We start from the raw sequence: 25,471 nt of genomic DNA, 5'->3' as shown, positions 1-25,471 counted from the left end.
TACACATATATGTGTATATATACAGTATATATATATACATATGTATGTATATACTGTATATATACACATATATGTGTATATATATACATATATATGTATATACTGTATATATACACATATATGTGTATATATACAGTATATACATACATATCAAGAAAAAAGAAAGCAACTTGAGCCTATAGGCTATACATTTCACTAACACATAAGCCCACACACATAAAGTATAGATGAACAAAACCACTATAACCAGTCTAAAACAATAACAAAATCCTTTAGGCAGAGATCAGATGGCTCAGGCTCATTTTCTGCTCAGGTCGTTCTCAGGTGGTTTTGGATCATGCTGCGTCGGTCCTCAGTAAACACGGTTTTCACACACACAGCAGCTGATGTGACAAATGTCAGCACATGTTTAAACGCCCTCAGACATCAGGCGTCGCACTCAACACGTTTTTAAGACTGGAGACAAGTTGCCTTTAAGTCACTTCTCTTCACAAAGTCTCGCTCTCAGCACTTCTCAGCCACTGCATACCTGTGTCATCCTGGTCCCTTGAAGTGACCAGTAAAGCCAGTAAATCCTAGTCTGTGCAACACAACAATGGTAACGACAGCTAGCTCCCGCTCACTGAGCCAACCAGAGCCAACCAGTCAGGTTGAATGTAGACTACACTCTACACTCTAAATTGACCATAGATGGACTGGTGATCTGTATATACTGTTTGTCATCATCGGCAGTATGACTGTCCTCTGAAGGGTCATCTACTTGTGGATCCTCAGATCAGGTATTTGGTGCAGTGTGAGCAGGGGAAGGTGACGCGGTGTGGTGGAAGTGGAGCCTTTGTCTGTCATGGGCTGCTGCTCCTTCTTGCACAGTTTCACTGTGTCCAGTGTATTAGCTAGTTGTCCAATGTCCAAAAGTGTAGTTTTGACTGCAGAGGCTTGCTGGCCTTCCTTCAGCTGTGAATACAGGATTTGTTTGGTGGTGTGGTGCAATACTGTTCCTTTTAGCTTCCTCCAAAACACTGATGTTGGTGCACTGGTCCTACCAGCAGACCCTTCATATCCTTCACAAGGATCTTTGGTGGTGTTGTTCCAGGACCTGCTGTGAGGAGTCCATGTCTCTGCTCCATACAGCAGGGTTGGGAGTTTCCTTCTTCAAATATTTCTTCCTGAGTCTAACGTAGGCAGCTCATACGATGAGGAGGGAACATGGTCAACATTTTCTGGGGTGGTGCCGTCCACTTTTGTGATGAGCTGAGTGAGTGGCTGGTTGGTGGGAGGTTGATAGAGGACCTGGGTCTGCTTGATGTTCAGTGCATATCCCATCTGCAGAGTGTGCTGCCATCTGAAGCTCCATGAGGGAAGAGTGGCTGAGTTTACTTTTGAACCAGTTGAAGAGCCTTCAGTCATCAGTCCTGTAAGATTGGGATCCCTGGCGTCATCTTACTAAGGTGGAGTATGGCAGCGATGAAGATAACAAACAGGGCGGGTGCAATGATGCATCCCAGTTTGATACCTGTGTGCACTGTTGCTGACACGCAGAGGCTCTTACTGTGGGAGCGTTTCCTCAGACAATGGTAGCAGCCGCTTTGTAACCTTTCCTATGTAGACAGCAGTGAAATGCCTCTGTAGATCCCACATTCAGCCCTGTGTGTGTGTGTGTGTGTGTGTTTCTCCTCTTCCTTTGTGAAATGATCATTTATTTTACTATACTGTATTTAATTCAATCACACATAAAAGAGTCAGAGACACAAAACAAAGGGAAACCTGTGTGCTCTCAACAATATATCAAATATCCAAAATTCACTGGACATAAAAACGATCCACTTTCCTGGATCAATACAGAAGTTGAAGTTTACATGTTTATTTATTTGTTTATTTTTATTTTTATTTTTTCTTCTTTTTGAAAACACGGTGTCAGTGTGTGTGTGTGTGTGTGTGTGTGTGTGTGTGTGTGTGTGTGTGGGGGGGGGGCTGGTTCGTCCTCCACCCTCCGTCATTAGCAGCATCGCTCCTATAAGCAGCTGCAGAGCAGTGCTGCGGACAGTCAGCGTGTTGGCGCGCACACACAGACATGAGAGCAGAGTGACCACGGACCAGTCAGTGTCTGAACATCACGCGCGCCATCCATGACGCACATAACCATCCATACTGAAGCACGTCGGGGAAATAAGAGATTTGAGCGTTTTTGAGCGTTTTTCTACCACTTTGCATTGACTTGCTCCCTGAAACACAGCGGATTATAATCACGTTTTGGATTTAAATCTCCTCTTTAACTTCCCATCAACACCAAACTTCTTTCACGAGTGGAAGGCGCGCGCGGAGATGGCGCAGAGGGTACGTCCATATTTCATTTCCACTGTTTGCAATAATGATCAGAATAGATCATTCAAGTCGATGCACGAACGAAACGATACAATCATATGAAGCAGGAAATTCAGACAGTGTTTCATTTATTTGTGTGAATTCAAATTCAGGTTTGACACAATGAAACTGTCTCTCGCTCTGTTTGCATCCGTCTGCCGCCACCTGTTCACCTTCATATCATGTCTGTCCACTCTCACACTCCAGTACGATGAGCTGGCTCATTACGGCGGCGCGATGGACGGAGTCGGAGTCCCCGCTTCCATGTACGGAGACCCGCACGCGCCGCGGCCGCTGCCCCAGGTCCACCACCTGAACCACGGGCCGCCCCCTCACCCGACACAGCACTACGGAGCCCACGCACCGCACAACATCCTGCCCAGCAGCATGGGCAGCAGTATGGGCAGCGCCGTGAACGACGCGCTCAAGAGAGACAAGGACCAAATCTACGGGTGTGTGTGTGTGCGTGTGCCTGTCGACACACACATAACAGCACATAATTAACAATAATAATAACAACAGTGTAACTATAAAATCGAATAAAGGTCAATAAACAAATGTATAAGCAAGTATTATTATTATGATTATTATTATAATCATAATAATATGATTATTATTATTGCTCTTTTTATTTTGTTTCGTTATTGTCAATTATAGTTATTATAATTGTTATCGTTCATATTAATGATAATAATAATAATGCGTTTATTTATTTATGTTGATGTAGTTATTTACTGCTTATTACTGCTTTTAATTGGCACAAATTAATTTAAAACAAGAGACGATATTCACATTTTCTTTTACCCTTTTCGACAAAGTTCCCATGGACACATTTCAATCGAAATCTTTGATTGTTTTAGAAAGAGAATGAAAATAAGATGCAGTGTGAACGCATACAGTCTCTCTAACGCAGTGGGCCTTGTTCCGCAGACACCCGTTATTCCCGCTGCTGGCTCTGGTGTTTGAGAAGTGCGAGCTGGCGACCTGCACACCCAGAGAGCCCGGGGTGGCGGGAGGAGACGTGTGCTCTTCGGACTCCTTCAATGAAGATATCGCAGTGTTTGCCAAACAGGTAGGAGCGCACAGGTGTGCCAGGCACGCGACACTGTACTCATACACATGAAGAATCACCTACTTTATATTGGTGTAAAGAAGGATTTATTTGTGTAGCGTTGGGATGGACTGGTTCGTCTTTGGATATTTGCTTGGAGACTGAATTCGTATTTGTCTTTATTTATGATAGTTATACAGAGCGTAGAACGAATGAGGCATTTTGTTGTAGAATATTGGATATTGTAATATCGGACGAATAAGTCACTATTTCTTATAGGATTAATGGATGGATTAGTTTGTATTTATGTTATTTATATCGTGGCATTCGTTTGTTTTTATTTAGATGGTGAATTCATTTGCTTTTGTGATATGTACATATGTATATTTATTATTGATGCTATTAATACAAATGATTATTGATTTAAAAGAATAGTCCCTTTGAACTCTCCACTCATGTCTCTCATGCTCAGATCCGCGCAGAGAAACCTTTATTTTCGTCCAACGCGGAGCTGGATAACTTGGTGAGCTCTTCCTTCTCTTTGGTGTTTTCTACATTTGCACAGCAGGACACACACACACACACACACACACACACACACACACATTCCAGGAGGCATTTATTTTTGTCGCAAAGGGGAAAAACAACAACATCTGTATGATGTTGGTGAACCATGTCCTTTTTGCTGCTCTGATTTGACATTGTCTGCTTTCAGATGATCCAAGCGATCCAAGTTCTTCGATTTCATCTGTTGGAATTAGAAAAGGTAAACTGTCTCGGTCCCTTCATGACACTCTCAGTCAATGATTTGTTTGATCCTGCGCTCAATTGTAACGACAGACGTTGATTTATCACATTTCTCAGGTTCACGAGCTCTGTGATAACTTCTGCCACCGCTACATCAGCTGTCTCAAAGGCAAAATGCCCATTGACCTGGTCATTGAGGACAGAGACGTGTGCAAGTCAGACTTTGACGATCTGTCAGGGTCCTCCACCAACCTGGATCATGTGAGTCACTGTGCACATGTCTTGTTTTCATTTCTACCATTATTCATATTCTACAGTATGGCACACACACACACACACACACACACACACACACACACACACACACACACACACACTGACAAAATCAGTGGAAGTTAAAAATATGATTTCACCTCCATTATTTTGGAGGTTTTTTCGTCTACTCAGTCTTGTATAAATTTTTAACAGCATCTTGATTATAAATATTATTTATATTTATAAATATATAACACTGACTTATGATAGCACTCAGGTAGAAGAAAAAAAACAACAACTTTTTTGATGTGCCATTTATTTTTTTTCGTTCATTTTCAAGTGACAAGACGCAGGAGGACTGCAGATCAATATTCATACATAAAGGCTTAGGTAAAACATGTTGAGAGTGAATGAAATAGCTATTTTTTTTGTCATAATTTTTGCTCAGTTGTGAAGATCAGAATCCTGGTGTTTGTGTGAATGCAGCTGCCAGTGTTTGCTGACAGGTTCAGCCTCTGTCAGCCAAAGGGATTATTATAGAGCAGAGAGGGTCATTGTGAGGCTGCACCCCCTGCTGTGTGCTTTACACAGCCTCTTCCTACCGGTGTCCATTTAAAAAAGAAGCATATTCACAAGTTGGAGTTTGCAGTGTAGCAGCAGGACAGTGTCGGGCAGACTCCTGGAGCCCGAGGTTACTGCAGTTAATGAAAACTAACGAGATAACGAAAAGTGAAAAAAAATGTGTCCATTAACTGAGATAAAAATAAAAACTAGAATTAAAAAAAGGATAACTAACTGAAACTGCCTATTTATTTTTTCTCTGCCTGCAATTTTCAAAGGTTTTATTTGAGACAGCATTTAGATTCATACATAATCTGATTTTATTTATATTATGAGTGTGTAAAGTCCAACAGAACATGTCTTATGAAGTTAGTTCATCTGAGTGAATTAAACCTTTATTGGGTGTTTTTAAGTTTCTGAGACTCCTGATGTGATTATTATTGATCTAAAGTTCATATGTGTCTTTAGTCATATTTTTTACCTAAATGCCCACTAACTATATCCAACCTCAGCAGCAGTATGCACAGTTTCTATCTGATTCAGTGATGGTTGTTCATTTGTCCTAATACACTTACATCTGTTGCTGGGTTTTATAATAATAATAGTTTTTATGAACCTTTTTTGTTCCTATAAACTAACACTAAAAGCTAATAAAACGAAGCATTTACGTAGAATAACAACTAATTAAACCTAAGTCATTTTAAAAACAAAAAGTCTAAACTAAACAAAAAGTAATGAAATAATGATAAATTCCTCTATCAACAGCTGCAGTGGCACACTCTGTAACTCATCTGTGCACGTGGAGTACGAGCAACATTTAGCTGCTCCTCTTTGCTCTATGTGCAACATTTGTAAAACATACAGAGCTGTGCAAACGTCAGCAGCTTTGTTGTCAAATATGATATAATATAGATATGTGATCATATGAAATGACTGACAGTTGGTCTTAGATATTATACATGTTTATGGAATTCTCATGCATGTCTTGAATAAACCTGGCATAATAGCAGATATTTATCGGCATGAGCTGGGTTAGTTTAAGAAAGCCAGGGTTGTGCTACAGTTCAAGTTTGTTAAAGGTTTCCCATAGTTCCTAGAAAAATAGATTAATAGATAAAAAGATTCCAATGAAGTGATTAAGAAATAATTACACTGCACAGTCATTATAGCATTACTAAAACAACCCCTATAATAGTGGCCTAAGACTTTTAAGCAGTACTGTAAGTTGTGCGCACACACACACACACACACACACACACACACACACACTGTGCCATGCTCAGCACTTCACTTCTTTCTGGTTACAAGAACAATTCCCTTCCACCTTTGCATATTTCAAAAAATAGATAGAATTAAATTGAAAGAGGTAGGCTTGCTTATAACTGGGCCTATCCCAAGAGCGGATCAGGGTCCCTGGCCCAGAGGTTGGGAACCCCTGACTTCATATTGTGCACATACAGTGAGCTTGATAGTTTGGAAGAACATTGGTGCTAACAGATGGACTGTGAGGAAACAAAGACGCTAATTAGGTTGATAAACGTACAAACACATGCCGCCTCTTTGAGGAGCTGTGATGATTGTGAGGCTGGAGAAAGAGAAGAGGGGCCATGAGTGAGAGCGTCTTTGTCCCCTCACTTCTTGTTGTCATCTGCCGAGCTCTTCATCTGATCACCATCCGGCAAACAGCTGACGCAGAGAGGCTGAAGAGGCAGCGCTGCTGTTTGTTTTGGGCTTATAGACGTCTGAGTGGCCGGCCCAGTCGGCCCAATAAATACAGGCTCTGTCGTCTGCACTGCTCACAGTCAGGGACAGAACACAGGACACAGGACACAGGACACAGGACACAGCTCCACACTCTGCTGCACTCTCTACATTTGAACTCCCTGCTCGACAGAATGGTAACAGTGTTTGTGTCGGACATCTGAGCTCCTGTTTTCTGTGGGAATAATTGACCTGGACTTGTTGGACCTTCCTCATCTGTTTCTCCCCTCTTCATTCCTCTTTCCTTATCTCCTGTCCCCTGTTGTGTGGACCTCTTTCTGACCTCTCAGAACCCAGTGTCCTGGAGAGACGTGGACGACACCCACTCCACACCCTCCGTGGGCACCCCGGGACCGTCCAGCGGGGGACACGTCTCCCAGAGTGGAGACAACACGAGTGAACTGGGTAAGAGCCTCCTGCTTTCTCCACCATATCAAAGCCCTGCTGCCCGCTCACTCTGGGGACTCTGGGTCTTTATTCCCTTCAGTCACTTCTTCTTCTTCTTCTTCTTGATGAAGATCATAACAGATTTAGTGCTGGTGCTGGTGCTGGTGTTCACCCCAACTGTAATGTACATGAAAAACAGCCACAGATTAGCTTCATGAGTGACACAGTGTTCGTTTCCTAGAACATATTCACATTTAAAGAAGCTGAAATTGCAGAAATAGTTTTCATTCAAAAAGACAAGAACCAGAGTGACAAGAGGGATTGATTTCATTGATTCACTGTTGCAGCCTCTTCTTTATTTATTTATATGTTTATTCACTCATCATCACACATCATCGTAGTGTAGTTCACACAATACACATAACGAAAGGGAAAGCGGGAGAAGCAAAAGCTTATCTATCTTTCCTTTGAGTGTCGAGCAGCTTTTAAAAGTCTGAATTTAGACAAAAATGTTTACAAATACTTTTTTTTTAAAGTTCAAAAGTGCTGTAAAAGGTTTGAAAAAAGAAATGACACCTAAAACAGTATATTCAAATAAAATAATCATACAGTACAGAACATTTCAGTGACTTTTCTAAAAAATACATACAATGACAAATATGATAAATACAGCACATGAGCTCACTGTTACACTCGACTGTGCTACTGTTGCCCTGGTGTTCCTGCACTGTGATGTGATTTCTGATGTGCTAATTGGAAGCTATCAGGGTTTTATGGCTTGTTTTTGTTTTTCTCCCCTTTGGCTGCAGTAAAAATAGAATGGACTTTAAAGCAACTTTCCACCCTCTGCCCATCAGGCATCAATGAGCAGAGCATTGAGCAGAACAATAGGAGGATGCTTTGCAAGACAAGAGATTAAGAGACAATCAGAACCAGAGCCAGAGCCAGTGCTCTGGTATCTGCTTTATCAAAGTCTTCATCTGAGAAGCACTGACACTGTGACATGTTTTCATTTCACTGTCCACACATCTATATGTAGGCGAGTAGAGGACGACTACAGTGTGAAGAAAAAATCAAAAAAATAAAAAAATCAAAAAAATAAAAAGGTCCATGGCCTTTTGACCTGGGAGAGAATGCATTGAGGATGGGGGTGCCGAATGCCCCCTGCAGGGATGTAAGGACAGAGCACTTTATGTTTGAGGAACAAAGGAAGAGAAGAGGGCAGAATGATCAGAGCTGTGGTTGCTGTAGCAGGATCTGCTGCATGCTACCTGCTGCTTCTCCCTGGGCCTCACCGCCTTGTTTCCACTCTATTCTCATGCTATAGAGAAGAGTCAAACACACCAGCTGAAAGGACAGAAAGGACAGAAAGAAAGGACAGAAAGGACAGTTAGAGGCAGAGCATGCAAATCTGATGTGGAGAAAAGTGTTCCCATGCTGATATCTTCATTATCCACATGACAAAGGTTCAATAAATACATATATATTTATATATCGTGCAAACACATCATTACTATAAACATCTGGTTTCTGGTGTCTTTAATGTTCTGATATTTATTAATTATTAGAGATAATGACTACTATCGTCAGATAATTACAGATGGATTTATGTTCCTGAGAGAAAGTTGACTAATGTGCGTATAAACCTTTGTGGAAGCAGTAAACATCAACCATCTTAATATTTACATAGATTTACATTTCTACTCTTCACTGAGTGTACACGGTATCATTTAGAGACAGAGAGAGGACAGAGACAGAGAGACAGAGAGGACAGAGAGGACAGAGAGGACAGAGAGACAGAGAGAGGACAGAGAGGACAGAGAGGACACAGAGAGAGACAGAGAGGACAGAGAGGTTCCCTTTGGTTTCAGAAGTCCAGACTTGCTTGTTAATGTGGACGGGCAGAAAGTGAGACGACATAGTGAACCAGATTCACTTCCTGAATGACATGACGATCAGCTGTCAGTTCCATGAATGTTTCCCATTCGTTGAGTTTTATGAAACGAAGCAAACACAGTCAGAGGAGAGAATGCTGATCCATGTTTGCTGCTTTGTTAAAGTGGATACAAATGACTGCTGATATAGATCTGAACACACACTTCTTTAATAACTGCAGTCATGGTGGTCGGACACTGAGTGAAGGATGAATATTGTAAGTTCTATTCGTGATGACATCAGCGATGACATCAGCGATGACATCAGCGATGTAGCAAAGCCGTTTACTGGGATGTGAAACAGTCACTTTACAAATATGCTAATGAAAGGTGATGACATATTGAAAAAGCCTGTGTTGTCCTCAGTGTAACTGCTCATCATTGTGGTCTGAGGGAACCTTTTAAAATCCACCATCATTTGGGAGCACTCATGTGGTGGCGCTGTGGCTTCCAGCTCTGGCTAACCACACCTACATGATCCAGTGTGTGGCCGTCAGTTTGACCCGTGGCTCCTGGTTCCCCTGTGAGCTCTCAGCCTCTGGTTGTTGCCTTGTAAGCTGTGTGATATGCAGAGAGGGCCGTCTTTGATAGCTGAACCCCCAGGGAGACTTCTGCTGGTGACCACAGCTCTCCCAGGAATGTTTGGGAGGGAGGACGAGGGGGAGGCTGGAAATGTCCATCACAAAGAGGCAAATAAAACAAAAGGTGGTGGGAGTGACTGAAGAAAGCAAAAAAACAAGCTTTTGCACACTAGTGCTCAGAGATGTGTGGAATGTGAGCAGCAGGATGTGCTGTGTCTGTTTGTCACATCCAGGGTGTTTCACGAGCATTCACACGCACTTAAGAAGCAAATCAAATGTCCTTTTTATCATTCACAAATATTGTATTTTCTTGTCTGTTCTTTGCGCTGTGGTCATGTGTGACACAACCATTTGTCAGATGTCCACGCACAGCGACTCCAAGCCTGTGACGACTTCCGGTCCGTTGAGCTGTCACTCCAAAACTCAGTAGCCAATCAGCACGCAGCGTCTCAGGCCCACCAAAAAAAAACACGGTGCAAAGAACAAGTTTATTTTCAAACAATAAAATACAATATCTTTGAATGATTACATTTTGTTTGCTTTGTTAAAAGTGGTCGTATTTAGTGTTTGGTTTTTCATGTCCGTACACAGCACAGTAAGAGAACGTGTGTTTGTTGTGCTGGACCACACTGGGTCTGAATCGGGCTTTCATTGACATTGTTATCACATTTGTGACTTGTGAGAATAGCACTGGGCTTATTTTCTCCCGAGCCTTCCCCACAGTCTCACTGTATATCACACACACACACACACACACACACAGCAGTTCAAGAGTAAAGTACTCAAGCTTTTCTGTTGTTCATTATTTCCCAGCAGGGCTTTTATTGAGAAATCTTTGAAGGATGATAGAACCATATTCTAGAGTCCCTGTATTATTTAAGAACATTTGAAAAGGACATTATTTAAGGTCATTTTCAAGGGGAAACTGTTCTCTGTGTAAATGAGACACACACATGCGCTGCATCCAGTGTGACTCAGGGTCAGTTTCCATGATCATGTTTAACAGACAGACACAGTCTGGATATTATTATTATGACCTTATGAATATTCACAATATAAACTGTAACAAGAATCTTCACAGCAGATGAACCAGACATGTCCAAGAGAAAGACAGTGGATTTGTGTGCATGTTATTTAAAACCTAAACACAAGAGCGAGAGGGCAACATGGAGGCAGATGATCCACTGTGGTGACCCCTTTTTGTCTATATTAATGGACTTTAGTCTTCTATGCAACTCGTATGCAAATTAGGAGACACATCTATGAACACGTCAGCAACAACATGATGATGAGAACAGTGAAAAGCAAATGGAAAGAAATCTGCTTAGTTCCACACGCATGCATGCATGTGTGTGTGTGTGTCGTCTTTAACAGCATTAAACACCCCAATCATCACATTCACTTCCTCACACTGAGGATTCCCGTGTCTTGGAAAGCTTCTATCAGGGGAGGAGCCAGGAGGTGTCACTGATGATGGATCAGGGCCCCACTGAGCTCATTAGACAGCCCACCGTGGCTCTGCACCACTGATGCAGCAGGGGGTGCAGCAATCAGTTCTGCTACACACACACACACACACCCACTGACTGACTGACTGACTGCTCATCCCAGCGTCACAGCAGAGACAACACAGGCACACATTTACAATTTCAAAGATAAGGTGTTATTTATTTATTGATTGATTGATTGATTGATTGATTTTAAATTAAAACAAAGTAAACTATCACAATCTAATTTACATGAGTGATTCAGTAAAACAAAACGTTTATTTTTAATACATAACCCTAAAATAACTTGATTAGTACAAGTCAGATTTTTGACATCAGTTAAATATGTATTTATTTCACTTTACAAATATAATTGCAAACAGGCGTGACTTGCTGTCTTAAGAGAAAGGCATCATTACTATAATAGTAGAGTAATACACATGCAGTAATATACAAACATGTATTAGTATCATTAAAACATAAATTAAATGTATTCTTATATTATTGATACAGTTTTATTTACATGCTAATATTGTTCCACATTATTCTGTAACTTCTTCCCGACGAGTGTATACATATATGTATATAAATGTTAATGCACTTTCAATGAAAGCTCAGGTGTGTGAGGGGAACACAGTGTTTTTCTGAGCCCCGCGGCGATGCTCCAGCCATCCCTGCGGTAATGCCCACATCTCCCCACGCACCCACTCCTTTCAGCTCCACATGCAGACACTGGCAGGCCGGGTGGAGGAGGGCGGGGCGGGGAGGGGAGGGGAGGGGGGTGTGATGTAGCGAGAGAGGAGCGGGCGGAGGTGAAGGGGGCATGAGAGACTTGCACGAGTGTAGGACTCGAGACTGCACTGTCACACACTGCTTAGATTGGCCGACTTGCCGTGGAACAGTCAGAAGTGATTAGTGTAGCAGAGGATCTGCCCTGCGGCTTTTCCCTCTCTGGAGCAGAAGAAAGAGGGATGAGGAGAGGAGAGGAGGTGGACCAGGGAGGGGGCAACACGCCTTCCTTGGATATAATTAGGCCAAGCAAGTTTCATTTTTTTACACATTGCCCCCTGATCTAAAGATCCAACGTCATTAGCACACTGTTTGTTACTGTGGCCACTCTTTGGAGACTGAAGTGATGAAGTAAAAACACCAGTGTCAACAGTGTTATGATTACACATTTGTTTCCCTGATTTGTGGAGTGGATCTTTGTAGTTCACACTCTTTAGTTTACAGCATTTACATTTCATTGAGGTGGAATGTTTCTTGAACTTAAGTATATTTATAGACAGTAAAAGTACGAGGTGATGAGAGCATAACCCTTTGTCTGTCTTCTACCATTTTCAAGTGACATGTTCTGCTTGTGGTCACTATTCTCTGACTTGTATAATGTGGTGAGGTTTTTTTTCCCCCATTTTCACTGTTCTATAATGACTTCAATAATGACGAGCCTCCCAAAACCAGATTTTCTGTCTGTCTGTGTGTCCTTATCGTACTGCACTGCACCGCACCGGTGTTACAAAGATGTACTAGATGTAAAAGTACATTTTTGAAACATAAATAATCAAGTAAAGTACAAATGCACATACAAAAAGGCAACAAACTTTACATCACTCAATGTAAATATAGATTCAACGTTGTCATGATTACTAATGCAGAAATGTTAAGATACCAACTGCCGTCTTTGGTTTAATTATTTCATTAGTGATCAAATACAACAGACACACTAAACACAACATGAACAATACTGGAATGACCCCAAAAAGATGTAATTTAACCAACACACTGTGAAGGAGGTGAAGGATAAAACAACTCTGCTCTGACTCAGAGCTGGACACCATCAGTGAAATCTCCCACAACCCCCACAGCCCCCAACCCTACACATCCTTTTTAATGTCAATATTCATTAGCTGAAATATTTATGCGTGAATAAGGGGGCTTTTGATTGATGCATCGCTAAAAACAAAAAGACATGCTTGGGCAAATCTTAAGAAAAGTAGGGTTCCTGTCCCGCCTCAGGGGAGGAGTCTCTCAGATGCATTATTCACATGCCCTCCAGGCAGGCTTTCAAGGCTTCTCTGCCCTGAGGGCAAGAAAACTAACCACCACTGTTAAAAGTAAATCATCTAGGCTGATGCACAATTAATGGCAGAGAGGGGAGAGGGAGTGGAGCGCTCCCTTGTGTTGTAAGTTGGAGCATGTTAGCTAGCAGAGGCGGAAATCTTAGCTTAAAGGGCCTCCAGCTTCCTGCTGATATCAAACAGGGATGCTGCTAATGGCAGGAGCCAGAGCCTGGCATGACGCGGCCTCGCTGCACACAGTCCAACCTGGACAGTGTTGGTGAGCGTGGGAGATGGAACTTGGTACCATCTATTGGTACTATTGGTTATAGTACCAAATAACGCTCATACATGTTATAGTACCAAATAACACTCATACATGTTATAGTACCAAATAACGCTCATACATGTTATAGTACCAAATAACACTCATACATGTTATAGTACCAAATAACACTCATACATGTTATAGTACCAAATAACGCTCATACATGTTATAGTACCAAATAACACTCATACATGTTATAGTACCAAACAACACTCATACATGTTATAGTACCAAATAACGCTCATACATGTTATAGTACCAAATAACACTCATACATGTTATAGTACCAAATAACGCTCATACATGTTATAGTACCAAACAACGCTCATATATGTTATAGTACCAAATAACACTCATACATGTTATAGTACCAAATAACGCTCATACATGTTATAGTACCAAATAACACTCATACATGTTATAGTACCAAATAACGCTCATACATGTTATAGTACCAAATAACACTCATAAATGTTATAGTACCAAATAACGCTCATACATGTTATAGTAACAAATAACGCTCATACATGTTATAGTACCAAATAACACTCATACATGTTATAGTACCAAATAACGCTCATAAATGTTATAGTACCAAATAGCGCTCATACATGTTATAGTACCAAATAACGCTCATACATGTTATAGTACCAAATAGCGCTCATACATGTTATAGTACCAAATAACGCTCATACATGTTATAGTACCAAACAACACTCATACATGTCATAGTACCAAATAACACTCATACATGTTATAGTACCAAATAACACTCATACATGTTATAGTACCAAATAACGCTCATACATGTTATAGTACCAAATAACACTCATACATGTTATAGTACCAAATAACACTCATACATGTTATAGTACCAAATAACACTCATGCATGTTATAGTACCAAATAACACTCATACATGTTATAGTACCAAATAACACTCATACATGTTATAGTACCAAATAACACTCATACATGTTATAGTACCAAATAACACTCATACATGTTATAGTACCAAATAACACTCATACATGTTATAGTACCAAATAACACTCATGCATGTTATAGTACCAAATAACACTCATACATGTTATAGTACCAAATAACACTCATACATGTTATAGTACCAAATAACACTCATACATGTTATAGTACCAAATAACACTCATACATGTTATAGTACCAAATAACACTCATACATGTTATAGTACCAAATAACACTCATACATGTTATAGTACCAAATAACACTCATACATGTTATAGTACCAAATAACACTCATACATGTCATAGTACCAAACAACACTCATACATGTCATAGTACCAAATAACACTCATACATGTTATAGTACCAAATAACACTCATACATGTCATAGTACCAAATAACACTCATACATGTCATAGTACCAAATAACACTCATACATGTTATAGTACCAAATAACACTCATACATGTTATAGTACCAAATAACACTCATACATGTTATAGTACCAAATAACACTCATACATGTTATAGTACCAAATAACACTCATTCATGTTATAGTACCAAATAACACTCATACATGTCATAGTACCAAACAACACTCATACATGTCATAGTACCAAATAACACTCATACATGTTATAGTACCAAATAACACTCATACATGTCATAGTACCAAACAACACTCATACATGTCATAGTACCAAATAACACTCATACATGTTATAGTACCAAATAACACTCATACATGTCATAGTACCAAACAACACTCATACATGTCATAGTACCAAATAACACTCATACATGTTATAGTACCAAATAACACTCATACATGTTATAGTACCAAATAACACTCATACATGTTATAGTACCAAATAAGACTCATACATGTCATAGTACCAAATAAGACTTACATGGTAACAAATAACAAGGTTGGGAATTGCATTACTTTTGCATTTATATATTCATCATACTGGACTCCCGTGGCGGCTGTTGATAAAAACAGTTTAAAGGAGAAAGCACTACACGAATCAAAAGAAAAAAGCAGCTGAGGAGATTAGAGCTCAGACATGAAGACAACTGTTGTCTCTTGCTGTGACAGTATATGATGTTTCTAACTAGTTTGACGTTCACAAAAGTTTATAAGGACATGATTGACTCAGTCATCAGAGTCTCACCTGCTGTGCAGAAGACGTGTGTCCAACACTGACACCGGTAGTTAGTGGAGTAAGATGTTGACATCGGCCAGTCTGCTCAACTGTCTCTAACCCCGAAAGGAACAGGAAATACGTCACTTGACCGCTCACTCGCTGTAAACGAGCAAGACAATGTTTTTAAACTACATTTGAATGCAGATTACACATGGTAGTAGAAGTTGGTCCAAAGGAGACGACAGCAAAAAAAACAACAGAAAACAGACTAAAGTTGTTTTAAGCTGTGTTGCAATAGGTCAGAAAACATCTGAACTATCAAGCTGAAGGTGGACACACTTCATTTAATGAATGTTTAATGTTTGTACACTGGGACAAGTCAAGTTCCCTCAGTTTCACTTTTACTTTCTAAGGAAGAATTGTTTGTCTTACTCTAAACAGAGGTCACATTTCAATAAGAGGGCACAGCAGTGAGTCTGACTGCAGTGTTTGAACATTCATTATTTCATGTCAGGCACGCACACACACACACGCACACACACACACGCACACACACAGTCATTACCTCACGTCAAACGCGTGGCTCAGATTGAATTAATAGGTCTTGGTTTCATTGAGCTGCAGAACGACAAATTTCTCTTCATTATCCAGTGGCCAGGGAGTGATGTAGAGGTGAGACGGTCTTCCTCTGTGTGCTGCATGTTTGTGTGTTTGTGACTCCTCTCGCGTGTGATTGCAGGAGATGGCCTCGACAACAGTCTGGCATCACCAGGCACAGGAGACGAGGATGAGCAGGACAAGAAGAGGCAGAAGAAACGAGGCATCTTCCCCAAAGTGGCCACAAACATAATGAGAGCGTGGCTCTTCCAGCATCTTACAGTAAGTCAGGTTTCACAAGTGCTTCATGCAACAAAATGTTTCAATCCAGTGTCAATGTGTTCAGAGCTGTGTCAGGGACCACTTCTTTTATCCTTTTCCATTTTTGAGTATCTGTTGTGGTGAGGTTCCAAGTGAGCTGAGTCAACACTAAATGTGACGCTGACAGACTGGGAGTGAGTGCAATCACTGGAAGAGTCATGAGCGCCACGTCTGACACATGAATCAAAGTGAACAACTGTAGATCAGTTAAAAAGACTTCAACATCCTGAAATCATGTGTTCATCTCCAACATTTAGCAAAGGAAATTTCTAAAATCTTAATATTTAACAGAGTTTAAAACAATGAGAAAAACATTACATGTGCAATTATGGGCCATGTTTAAAAAAGACAAAAGATCAAATACACAAACATTTTTCCTCAAAACTGAAGGTAAAAATGTTCAAATCGTTAGAGTTTTTACAACATGATATCACCCCCTCTTCAATGCTGTTCTATAGAGGCCACATCCACAAGCACAACATACGTCTATAATGATTACACGTAATGCTGGAAGTGAATAAAACACTATAGTTCATCCATCACACAACAGTTGTTTGAAAGGATGCCAATAATGAGCCTATGCCAAATTTCCTTGGTCTTTTGTAAGAGAAGGTCTAAAGGTTCTTTTTGTGAACAGCAGTCTGATGTTTGTACAGATATCAACATCAGAAGCTTTCCATTCAGAGGCAGCGGCACTGACACAGCGCTCTGTACGAGGGGCTGAGGAGAGGATTACCTTTTATCCAAGGTCCCAAACACACCAATGCCGCTTCCACCTTAGATGTGGTTTGTCAAGAGCCCACACAGGTCCTGTACTTGGACTAAGTCCTTCCCTTCCAAAGGCCACCTTTAGATTCAGGAGATAAAAAGGAGGATAATTGAATTATCCCCTCTCTGTTCCCGTCCCCTTTCAGGCCTAATTTGTTCAGCACAAGTGTTGTGGCATGGCAGGATGTTCCACCGAGGAATCTTTGGCCTCTGAAAGGCCTATTGCAACACTCAGGCCATCAAGCATTCATCAGTCGTTGAGGGTGTGAAAGGGACAGGATTATGTTCTGTCAGACGTTTCAGTGTGAGGCCCATGTTCTCTCTCTCTCTGTGTGTGTGTGTGTGTGTGTGTGTGTAATGGGTAGGAGAAGGCGGTCTGTTCACCTCGAGCTGTGGTCTCCTGCTTTTGTTGTGTTTTCTGAAAACCATTAAAATATCCCCTTCTGAGGAAGTTATAAAGAAAGCAGCTGTGGAAGAGCCCATCAGCCTTTCCATGCAACCATGCATTTATCCAATATCTACACTATAATATATATATATATAATATAATACTATAATATATATCTACAATATAATATATGTATATAATACACTATAATATATATCTACACTATAATATATATATTATAGTGTATTATATATCTACACTATAATATATAATACACTATAGTATATAAAATACACTATAATATATGTATTATAGTGTATTATATATATACACTAATATATATATAATATAATACTACAATATATATATCTACACTATAATATATATGATGCACTATACTATATATAATACACTATAATATATATATATATATATATATATATATATATATATATATATATATATAATACACTATAATATATATATCTACACTATAATATATATAATACACTATAATATATATAATACACATATATACACTGCCTGGCCAAGAAAAAGTGGCCACCTAAAACAAAGGGTCACATGGTTGGAGCGCCTTTAGCTTTGATTACTCACTCATTCACTGTGGCATTGTTTCCATAAGCTACTGTAATGTCACAAGATTTATTTCCGTCCAGTGTTGCATTAATTTTTCAATAAGATCTTGTATCGATGATGGGAGAGTCGGGTCACTGAGCAAAGCCTTCTCCAGCACATCCCAAAGATTCTCAATGGGGTTCATGTGTGAAACTGATGTCTCATGCTCCCTGAACCACTCTTTCACAATTTGAGCCTTATGAATTCTGGCATTGTCATCTTGGAATATGCCCATGTCATCAGGGAAGAAACAAATGCACTGATGGAATAATCTGGTCATTCATTATATTCAGGTAGTCAGCTGACCTCATTCTTTGGGCACATGATGTTGCTGAACCTAGACCTGACCAACTGCAGCAACCCTTTACCTATTTGCTTAGTTAAATCCAGGTGGCCACTTTTTTTGTTTTTGAGGTGGATTGTTATAGATATACAGCTAGTGATACCCTAAAGACTACTACTACACAACATATTGTAGTACTTTGTTTTATAACAAGCTGGTATATCTTGAATTTTGAATACTTGACGTCTGTGAATGGCTGAAACAGGAGGAAACATGTGTGTGTGTGTGTGTGTGTGTGTGTGTGTTTCCTGTCTGTGTGACAGTTGGTTCCTCGACTGCAGAATTTCATATATTACACAAGACACAATTTCTTTTTTCTTTTATGAGTTCTGGAGCTTTGATTTGAAGGCGGAGCTTCAACTGTCAGCCACTGAAGTGGGACAGGTATCTTTTTTGTTTTGTTTAGTTTTTCATTCACATGATGAATGAAACACATGAAGCAAGAATATGTCTATAATCTAACCCTAACCCATAATCTGGTGACAAGTTATTTTTGTATGTCTGTGTTTCTCATGAGTCTCTGCATAAACAAGCGTAATTATGTCTGTATATTAGTGTGTGTGTGTGTGTTGTGTGTGTGTGTGTGTTGTGTGTGTGTGTTGTGTGTGTGTGTGTGTGTGTGTGTGTGTGTGAGTGTAAGCATGATGCTCATCCTTCACTGACGACCACAGGAGGCAACTGCAGCTCTGACAGCAGCAGAATGGGGACTGGCCCACGACCCTGATCACAGTGCACAGATCTACCCTGTATGCCATCTGCCGCCCCCCCCCCCCCCCCCACACACACACACACAGACAGAGCCAGCAGAGGGACAGAGAATGGGGATGGAGAAAGGTGGGGAGGGGTCATTGGGTGAAAGAGGGCCCGGCCCCCAAACAAAAGCCACCATTGTGCCTCTTTATATGCCACCAGATCGTTTGTCAAGCAATGTTAAATAAAGTCAAATAATGTCCTACAATGCCACGCGCTCTCACCCTGTGGTGTTCCAGTCTCACTCACTTCCAGCATTGAGACAGGAACACAACACGACTCCTCCTCCTGTTTTCCTGACTTACCTCTGAAATCTTACATTTTCATTCATTTATTAAATGTTTGATTTTCTCTGTCTCCCGCAGCATCCATATCCATCAGAGGAACAGAAAAAGCAGCTTGCACAGGACACAGGCCTCACCATCCTGCAAGTCAATAACTGGTAAGTCCTCATATCATCTCGATTATATGTCTGTGCTCTTTATAATCGACTGATTATCTTATCTTAACTATAATAGAGTTCACTGAGATCTGTAGATACTAAATCATTTCCTGGTCAAGCTTTATTGTGTTATTTGGTGCTAAAGTTAAAACATAAATACATATTATTTTACTTAAATGTTAAACTAACTAAACTCATTTGAGATATTTAACATAGACTGAAACAAAAGCAGTCATTTCTTGTAAGTTTCTCCTGGGATGAATTGACTCCCAGGATTAATGTATTCATATTTTACCAGTGACTCAGTGACATGGCCCTAAATTCATCTGTCTGTGAAAAAGTATAGTGATACTGACGAGTGTAAAATAATGAAATAACAATATTTGTCAGACTTAAAGCCAGTTGATACTTTCCAAATCCAAGTTGGCTTTCCTGGATTCTCTGCAGTCCTTCATGTGTGGACTGTGCATGCTCCAGTATAACGTAGGATCAGGTACACGAGTGACAGAACCTGAGATTCAAACTCCCGCTCAGAGACTTCCTGTCTCTGAGCCACCATTCCAGCACAGATACAAAAGCATAGATGTATCAATGGCAGATCATTGGCAGAGCAGTTAGCTTCAGCACAGCCTGGGGCTACTGAGCTAAACCCAGATCAATAGAATTTTTCAGCTATGCTGCGTTCTCCTAATGCTCCATGTTCTGTCAATGGAAATGAAGTAGATTATAAATCAGATCCCTGGAGTCACAGCAGGGGTCTGCTTCAAACACACTCAATAAAACTGACTATCGAAGTAAGATTTTATGATGTTTGATGATATAAAAAATATGGAAAACATAAAAAACATTTTTATGTTATCACATATTCGCGTTCCAGCATTAAAATAACTATTAATGTTGCTTGATACAACATGTGTAAGCTCTTCAGAATGACCTCATGTACTTATATTTAGTCTTGGTTGATTTTTTCCAGGTTTATAAATGCGAGGAGGAGAATAGTGCAGCCCATGATCGACCAGTCCAACAGAGCAGGTAAAGCTGCTCTTCAGTCAGGTCCAAGCACAGACACAAACATCACAGTGTCACACCTCACATGTGCTTTCTCCATTCACAGTGAGTCAGGGTACAGCGTACAGTCCAGATGGTCAGCCAATGGGAGGCTTTGTTCTTGACGGGCAGCAGCACATGGGTCTACGACCAGGAGGTAAGACATGTCAGCGTGCTCGACCGGAGACTGTGCTGCACTCTGACCTTTCTGCAAACCACGGCACAAGTTACATCTGTGTTCAGAACAATAACTTACTGAACACTATCATGTTGATACATCTGTAAATAACTCATTTTAGTTCACTAACTGCATGTTGTACACACGCGTGTTGTACACACGTATGTTGTACACATGTATGTTGTACACACACATGTTGTACACACGTATGTTATACACACACATGTTGTACACACGCGTGTTGTACACACACATGTTGTACACACGCGTGTTGTACACACACATGTTGTACACACGCGTGTTGTACACACGCATGTTGTACACACACATGTTGTACACACACATGTTGTACACACGTATGTTGTACACACACATGTTGTACACACGCGTGTTGTACACACACATGTTGTACACACGCATGTATTGGTGACCCTGCAACTTTAAAATCAATAACTCATGATTCTATGATAAAGAATGGAGCATGCTAAACTTCCCTCACATGTTTTCTCCAGGGCCGATGGGAGGCATGGGCATGAACATGGGCATGGACGGGCAGTGGCACTACATGTAAAAGCCTCTGACGGTGAGCCTGCTCAACAACAGGGTGAAGTGAGTGTTTGTCTCCAATGATTCTCATGTTTATAATTAGAAACAGACTCATCTCAGCAACACATGTGTTTGGATTTTAAGGAATCAGCTGATTAGTGTTGTATTCATACTAATTCAATTCAATTCAATTCAATTCAATTCAACTACTACATATCATCCCCACAGTTATTCACATCCATTGACTTCCAGTCAAGTTCCACATCATGTACAAAATCCTCCTCACCAACTAACACCAGATTATCTGCGGAGCAGATTCCAATAACACACATTTCCACTGCTCAAAAAGCCCATTTTAAACAGTCTCTGGTCACTTTCTCCTTCATTTTTAGCAGTGATGAAAAACCCTCTGGAGCAAAGTTATGCTGCAAATTCTTCTTTATTCTCGTTGTCATTATTGTTTGTGCTCATTGTTTGTAGTAAACCTAGAAACAATGAGCACGTGTCCTCCTTCACTCCATTCATCCCAGAACTTTCCCAGACTTTCTGAGGGAAATATCCACACACATCCCACGTCCTCAGTCATTATTCCCACCATTTTCCCCAGAATGTAACCTGTACCTATACTAATTCTACCAATAATAATAATGATAATGAATTCTATCATGAACATTAAACGTTGTGAGTCAGTGTTTGAAAGTGTCGAACATTCACTGTAGCACAGGACCAAAGACAAACACTCATGTCCTCTATTTTATTTTGTTTTTATGTTCCTGGGATTTCAAAGGATTTTAGTAACTCAAGTGTTTCTACAGTTACAAAGTTATAGAAATAAAAAAGTTAATCTGACAAGCCTAACAAGTGATGATAATCTTAAATCTTTGTACACTGTTATCATGAATAATACATGTAGAAGAAAGAATTAGTCAAATAAATCAATCAAGTGTAATAAACGATTGTAAGAGAACATGGTGATGCTGCAGCTGTGAGCCGCTGGCTGGTAAACACATTTTCTCTCCACACACCACCTCCACTTTTCCTCTCCATCACTCTTACCTCCTCTTCCTCCATTTTTCTTCTCCTCCATCTCCTCTTCTCCTACAATTTGATTAAGAATCCTCCCCCTCCTCTCCTCCTCCTCTTCCCCTCCAGCCTCTATCAGCTCCCGCCACCGCTGACACTTCTCAAATCAAGACGTATCGCCTGCCAGAGGCATCCGAGCACAGAGGATTTTATTTAACACCCACTCGCCACTGCTCAATGAGCCTCGCTGTAATGACACTTACCTTGATTAATAGAGCTCTTTATATGTAAATAGGTGCCGCGTTGCCCCCCCCCCCCCGCTTTACTAATGAAGTTCAAAGTTCAGATAGTGATGCTTCATTTAAGAGAGAATAAATAAAAGTGTGTGGCTCTCAGTCTGACTAAACACTCTTGAGTCCTTAATGAAATGATTTGTCATTGATTGATTATTGACTAGTTACAGGAAGAGCTCGGTTGATCCAGGTTTTTCTTCCGTGGTAAAAGCAGAAATAAGAATGAAGAAGGTCGTGTTTGGAGACATTTAGCCATTACATGACTGAACCCACAGCACAGCTGGCTCCGCCGTGTGTTTTCTAATCTCACTGCATGCAACAGTGTTAACAGCACATGGAAGACAGTGAGTGAGCCGGTGACAGGAAATAAGTCGATTTAAATACGACCATCAAAACAGAAGTAAATCAAATGAAGTTAAATCGACAATAAAACAAAACCATTCAATCATTCTCAATACTTTCTTAATATGTAAGAAATTCAACTGAAGTGAGCTACACTTTTATACTTCTTTTACACAACTAAAAATGAATATCATAAATGATAATCACATTTTTAACACACTTATTTTATGGAAGGAGTGAGTGTTAGTGTAGATAACAAAAGCTGTGTTTTTAGAGTAAATGATAAATGATGTGTGATTACTGTGCAACGGAAAAGAGATGTGATCACATCACAGTCCTGGCTTCTTTTAAATCACCTTTAAATCACCTGATATTCCCCATTTTGAATGCATTGTATTTTCATTTGCCTTTTTAAAAAAAAACATTTTCATGTCCTATTTTTCTTTCATTGATTGACAGTTTATGACCAACAACGCAAAGCTGCTTGTTATTTAAAACTACATCTACATTCTCATACAGTTTATATTTTATGCCCTGAGAGAAAGAATGAAAACTTATTTGATTTCTTTCTTTCTTTCTTTCTTTCTTTCTTTCTTTCTTTTATTGATGACACTCTAACCTCCTCTGTCCTTGTGTGTCCAGGCCTCAGCGCTCGGCTCAGGGATCTTCCTTCATCTGGCAGTGGAGCTCGGCTGCAGCCGCTACGTCACGCCCCCTTTCCTGAGCACGCACGGTGCATGCGTGTACACGGTCACCCCCCCACCCCCACCCCCCAACAGTCCTGGACTCGAGAGTGATGATGATGATGAGGATGAGGATGAGCTGCTATCAGGGATGGAGCAGGGACTCCACACATGTGCAGAGAAAAACCTCCATCTCCACTTTAAATTATTTATTTATTTTTGTACAAACATGGGACCACGGCTTTCCTCTTCCTCGTTTTATTTCTATGCTAAGGTTTTTACCCTTACACACCCCCCCCCTCCCCCCTCCCCAGCCCCCCACACACACACACACACACACACACACACAGGCCAGAAGAGAAAAAACCCTGTGGAAAAACTTTTTTGAGAGTAAATATGACTTTTGTGCTGTATATACTTGTGCTCTTTATTTGCTTGTTTCTGTCCATGTTTGTGATCATTAGAGTGAAGCTTTGACCACTGATGTGTTTTTATATATGAATACAGAAAATACACAAAGTTCTGAGGCCAACAATGATTGTTTCTGATCTCCTCTGTTTTCACTTGAGTTCGTAAAAAGTGGAACCAAAAAGATAGCAGCAGCAGCAGAAGAGCAGCAGCAGCAGTATAGCAGCAGTAGCAGCAGCAGCAGAGCAGCAGCAGCAGAGCAGCAGCAGCAGAGCAGCAGCAGCAGAGCAGCAGCAGCAGAAGAGCAGCAGCAGCTCTTCACAATGTTTGAAATAGATTTGTATCCGGCACCAAAATGCAGAGAAGAAAAACTGCAGTAAGAACCAAAATAAACAGTTGAATGGTTGTGTGTGTGTGTGTGTGTGTGTGTGTGCGTGTGCGCGTGTGTGTGTGTGTGCGTGTGTGTGTGTGCGTGTGTGTGTGTGTGCGTGTGTGTGTGTGTGTGTGTGTGGACATGCTGGGCTGAACATCACTCACTGATCCCGCTCCGGTTCAATATGGGATGGGATTGCAGTTGTCTGCTGTTATTGGATTGATGGAGACAAGGATGATGGATGAGCTGCAGCTCCATTCAACCAAAATCAACCAGCGAGTTCAGACCTTTACCCACTGCTGCTGCTGTGTGTGTGCGTGTGCGTGTGCGTGTGTGTGCGTGTGCGTGTGTGTGAATACCTGCAGCAAATGCTGAATCGTTCTAATTTTGGTTTTATGACTTTTAAAAATAATACTTGCATTCGAGAAATAATTATTTTCTCTAAATTCACATTTTTGCATTACAGCAATCTCATGGGGTAATACTTCATCTTGTTTTTAAATACATATATGTATACTATATATGTATACATATATATTTACATAAACGGATTTACAAAGAAATGAACAAATAGAAACTAATAATAGAAGAATGAATGAATGAATGAATAAATAAATAAATAAAGGAGGGCGCTCATTTGTCACTGTCAGCCTGCAACGATCCCACGCGCTTTTGTATCGACGTGGTGC

General features: G+C 40.5%; 1 protein-coding gene across 3 annotated transcripts; it reads left to right on the top strand.

The window, feature by feature from the left end:
- The first annotated feature begins 2,043 nt into the window (after positions 1 to 2,043).
- Positions 2,044 to 24,536, top strand: meis2b (Meis homeobox 2b). Of its 3 annotated transcripts, none has more exons than XM_058613523.1 (14): positions 2,044 to 2,334; positions 2,569 to 2,813; positions 3,292 to 3,433; positions 3,885 to 3,935; positions 4,128 to 4,178; positions 4,277 to 4,420; positions 6,778 to 6,873; positions 7,027 to 7,141; positions 16,384 to 16,523; positions 19,813 to 19,889; positions 20,863 to 20,921; positions 21,004 to 21,093; positions 21,627 to 21,697; positions 23,961 to 24,536. In XM_058613523.1, exons 1-13 carry the CDS (start codon positions 2,323 to 2,325, stop codon positions 21,683 to 21,685), a joined length of 1,281 nt encoding a protein of 426 aa, XP_058469506.1. In that variant the 5' UTR covers positions 2,044 to 2,322; the 3' UTR covers positions 21,686 to 21,697; positions 23,961 to 24,536. The 3 variants fall into 3 exon arrangements, with proteins under 3 accessions (XP_058469506.1, XP_058469505.1, XP_058469507.1); XM_058613522.1 differs by having other exon boundaries at positions 21,627 to 21,723; XM_058613524.1 differs by lacking the exon at positions 6,778 to 6,873 and having other exon boundaries at positions 21,627 to 21,723.
- Positions 24,537 to 25,471: the final 935 nt, after the last annotated feature.

This window comes from Solea solea, chromosome 17, assembly GCF_958295425.1.
Source record: "Solea solea chromosome 17, fSolSol10.1, whole genome shotgun sequence".
Classification (NCBI taxonomy): Eukaryota; Metazoa; Chordata; class Actinopteri; order Pleuronectiformes; family Soleidae; genus Solea; species Solea solea.
The sequence above is the reverse complement of the archived record's forward strand: the minus strand, read 5'-3'. Positions and strand labels throughout refer to the sequence as shown.

Coding starts and splice junctions, on each gene's coding strand:
- meis2b (XM_058613523.1), top strand. Junction 4,179..4,276: donor ATCTGTTGGAATTAGAAAAG/GTAAACTGTCTC, acceptor CACATTTCTCAG/GTTCACGAGCTCTGTGATAA. Junction 21,094..21,626: donor CATGGGTCTACGACCAGGAG/GTAAGACATGTC, acceptor TGTTTTCTCCAG/GGCCGATGGGAGGCATGGGC.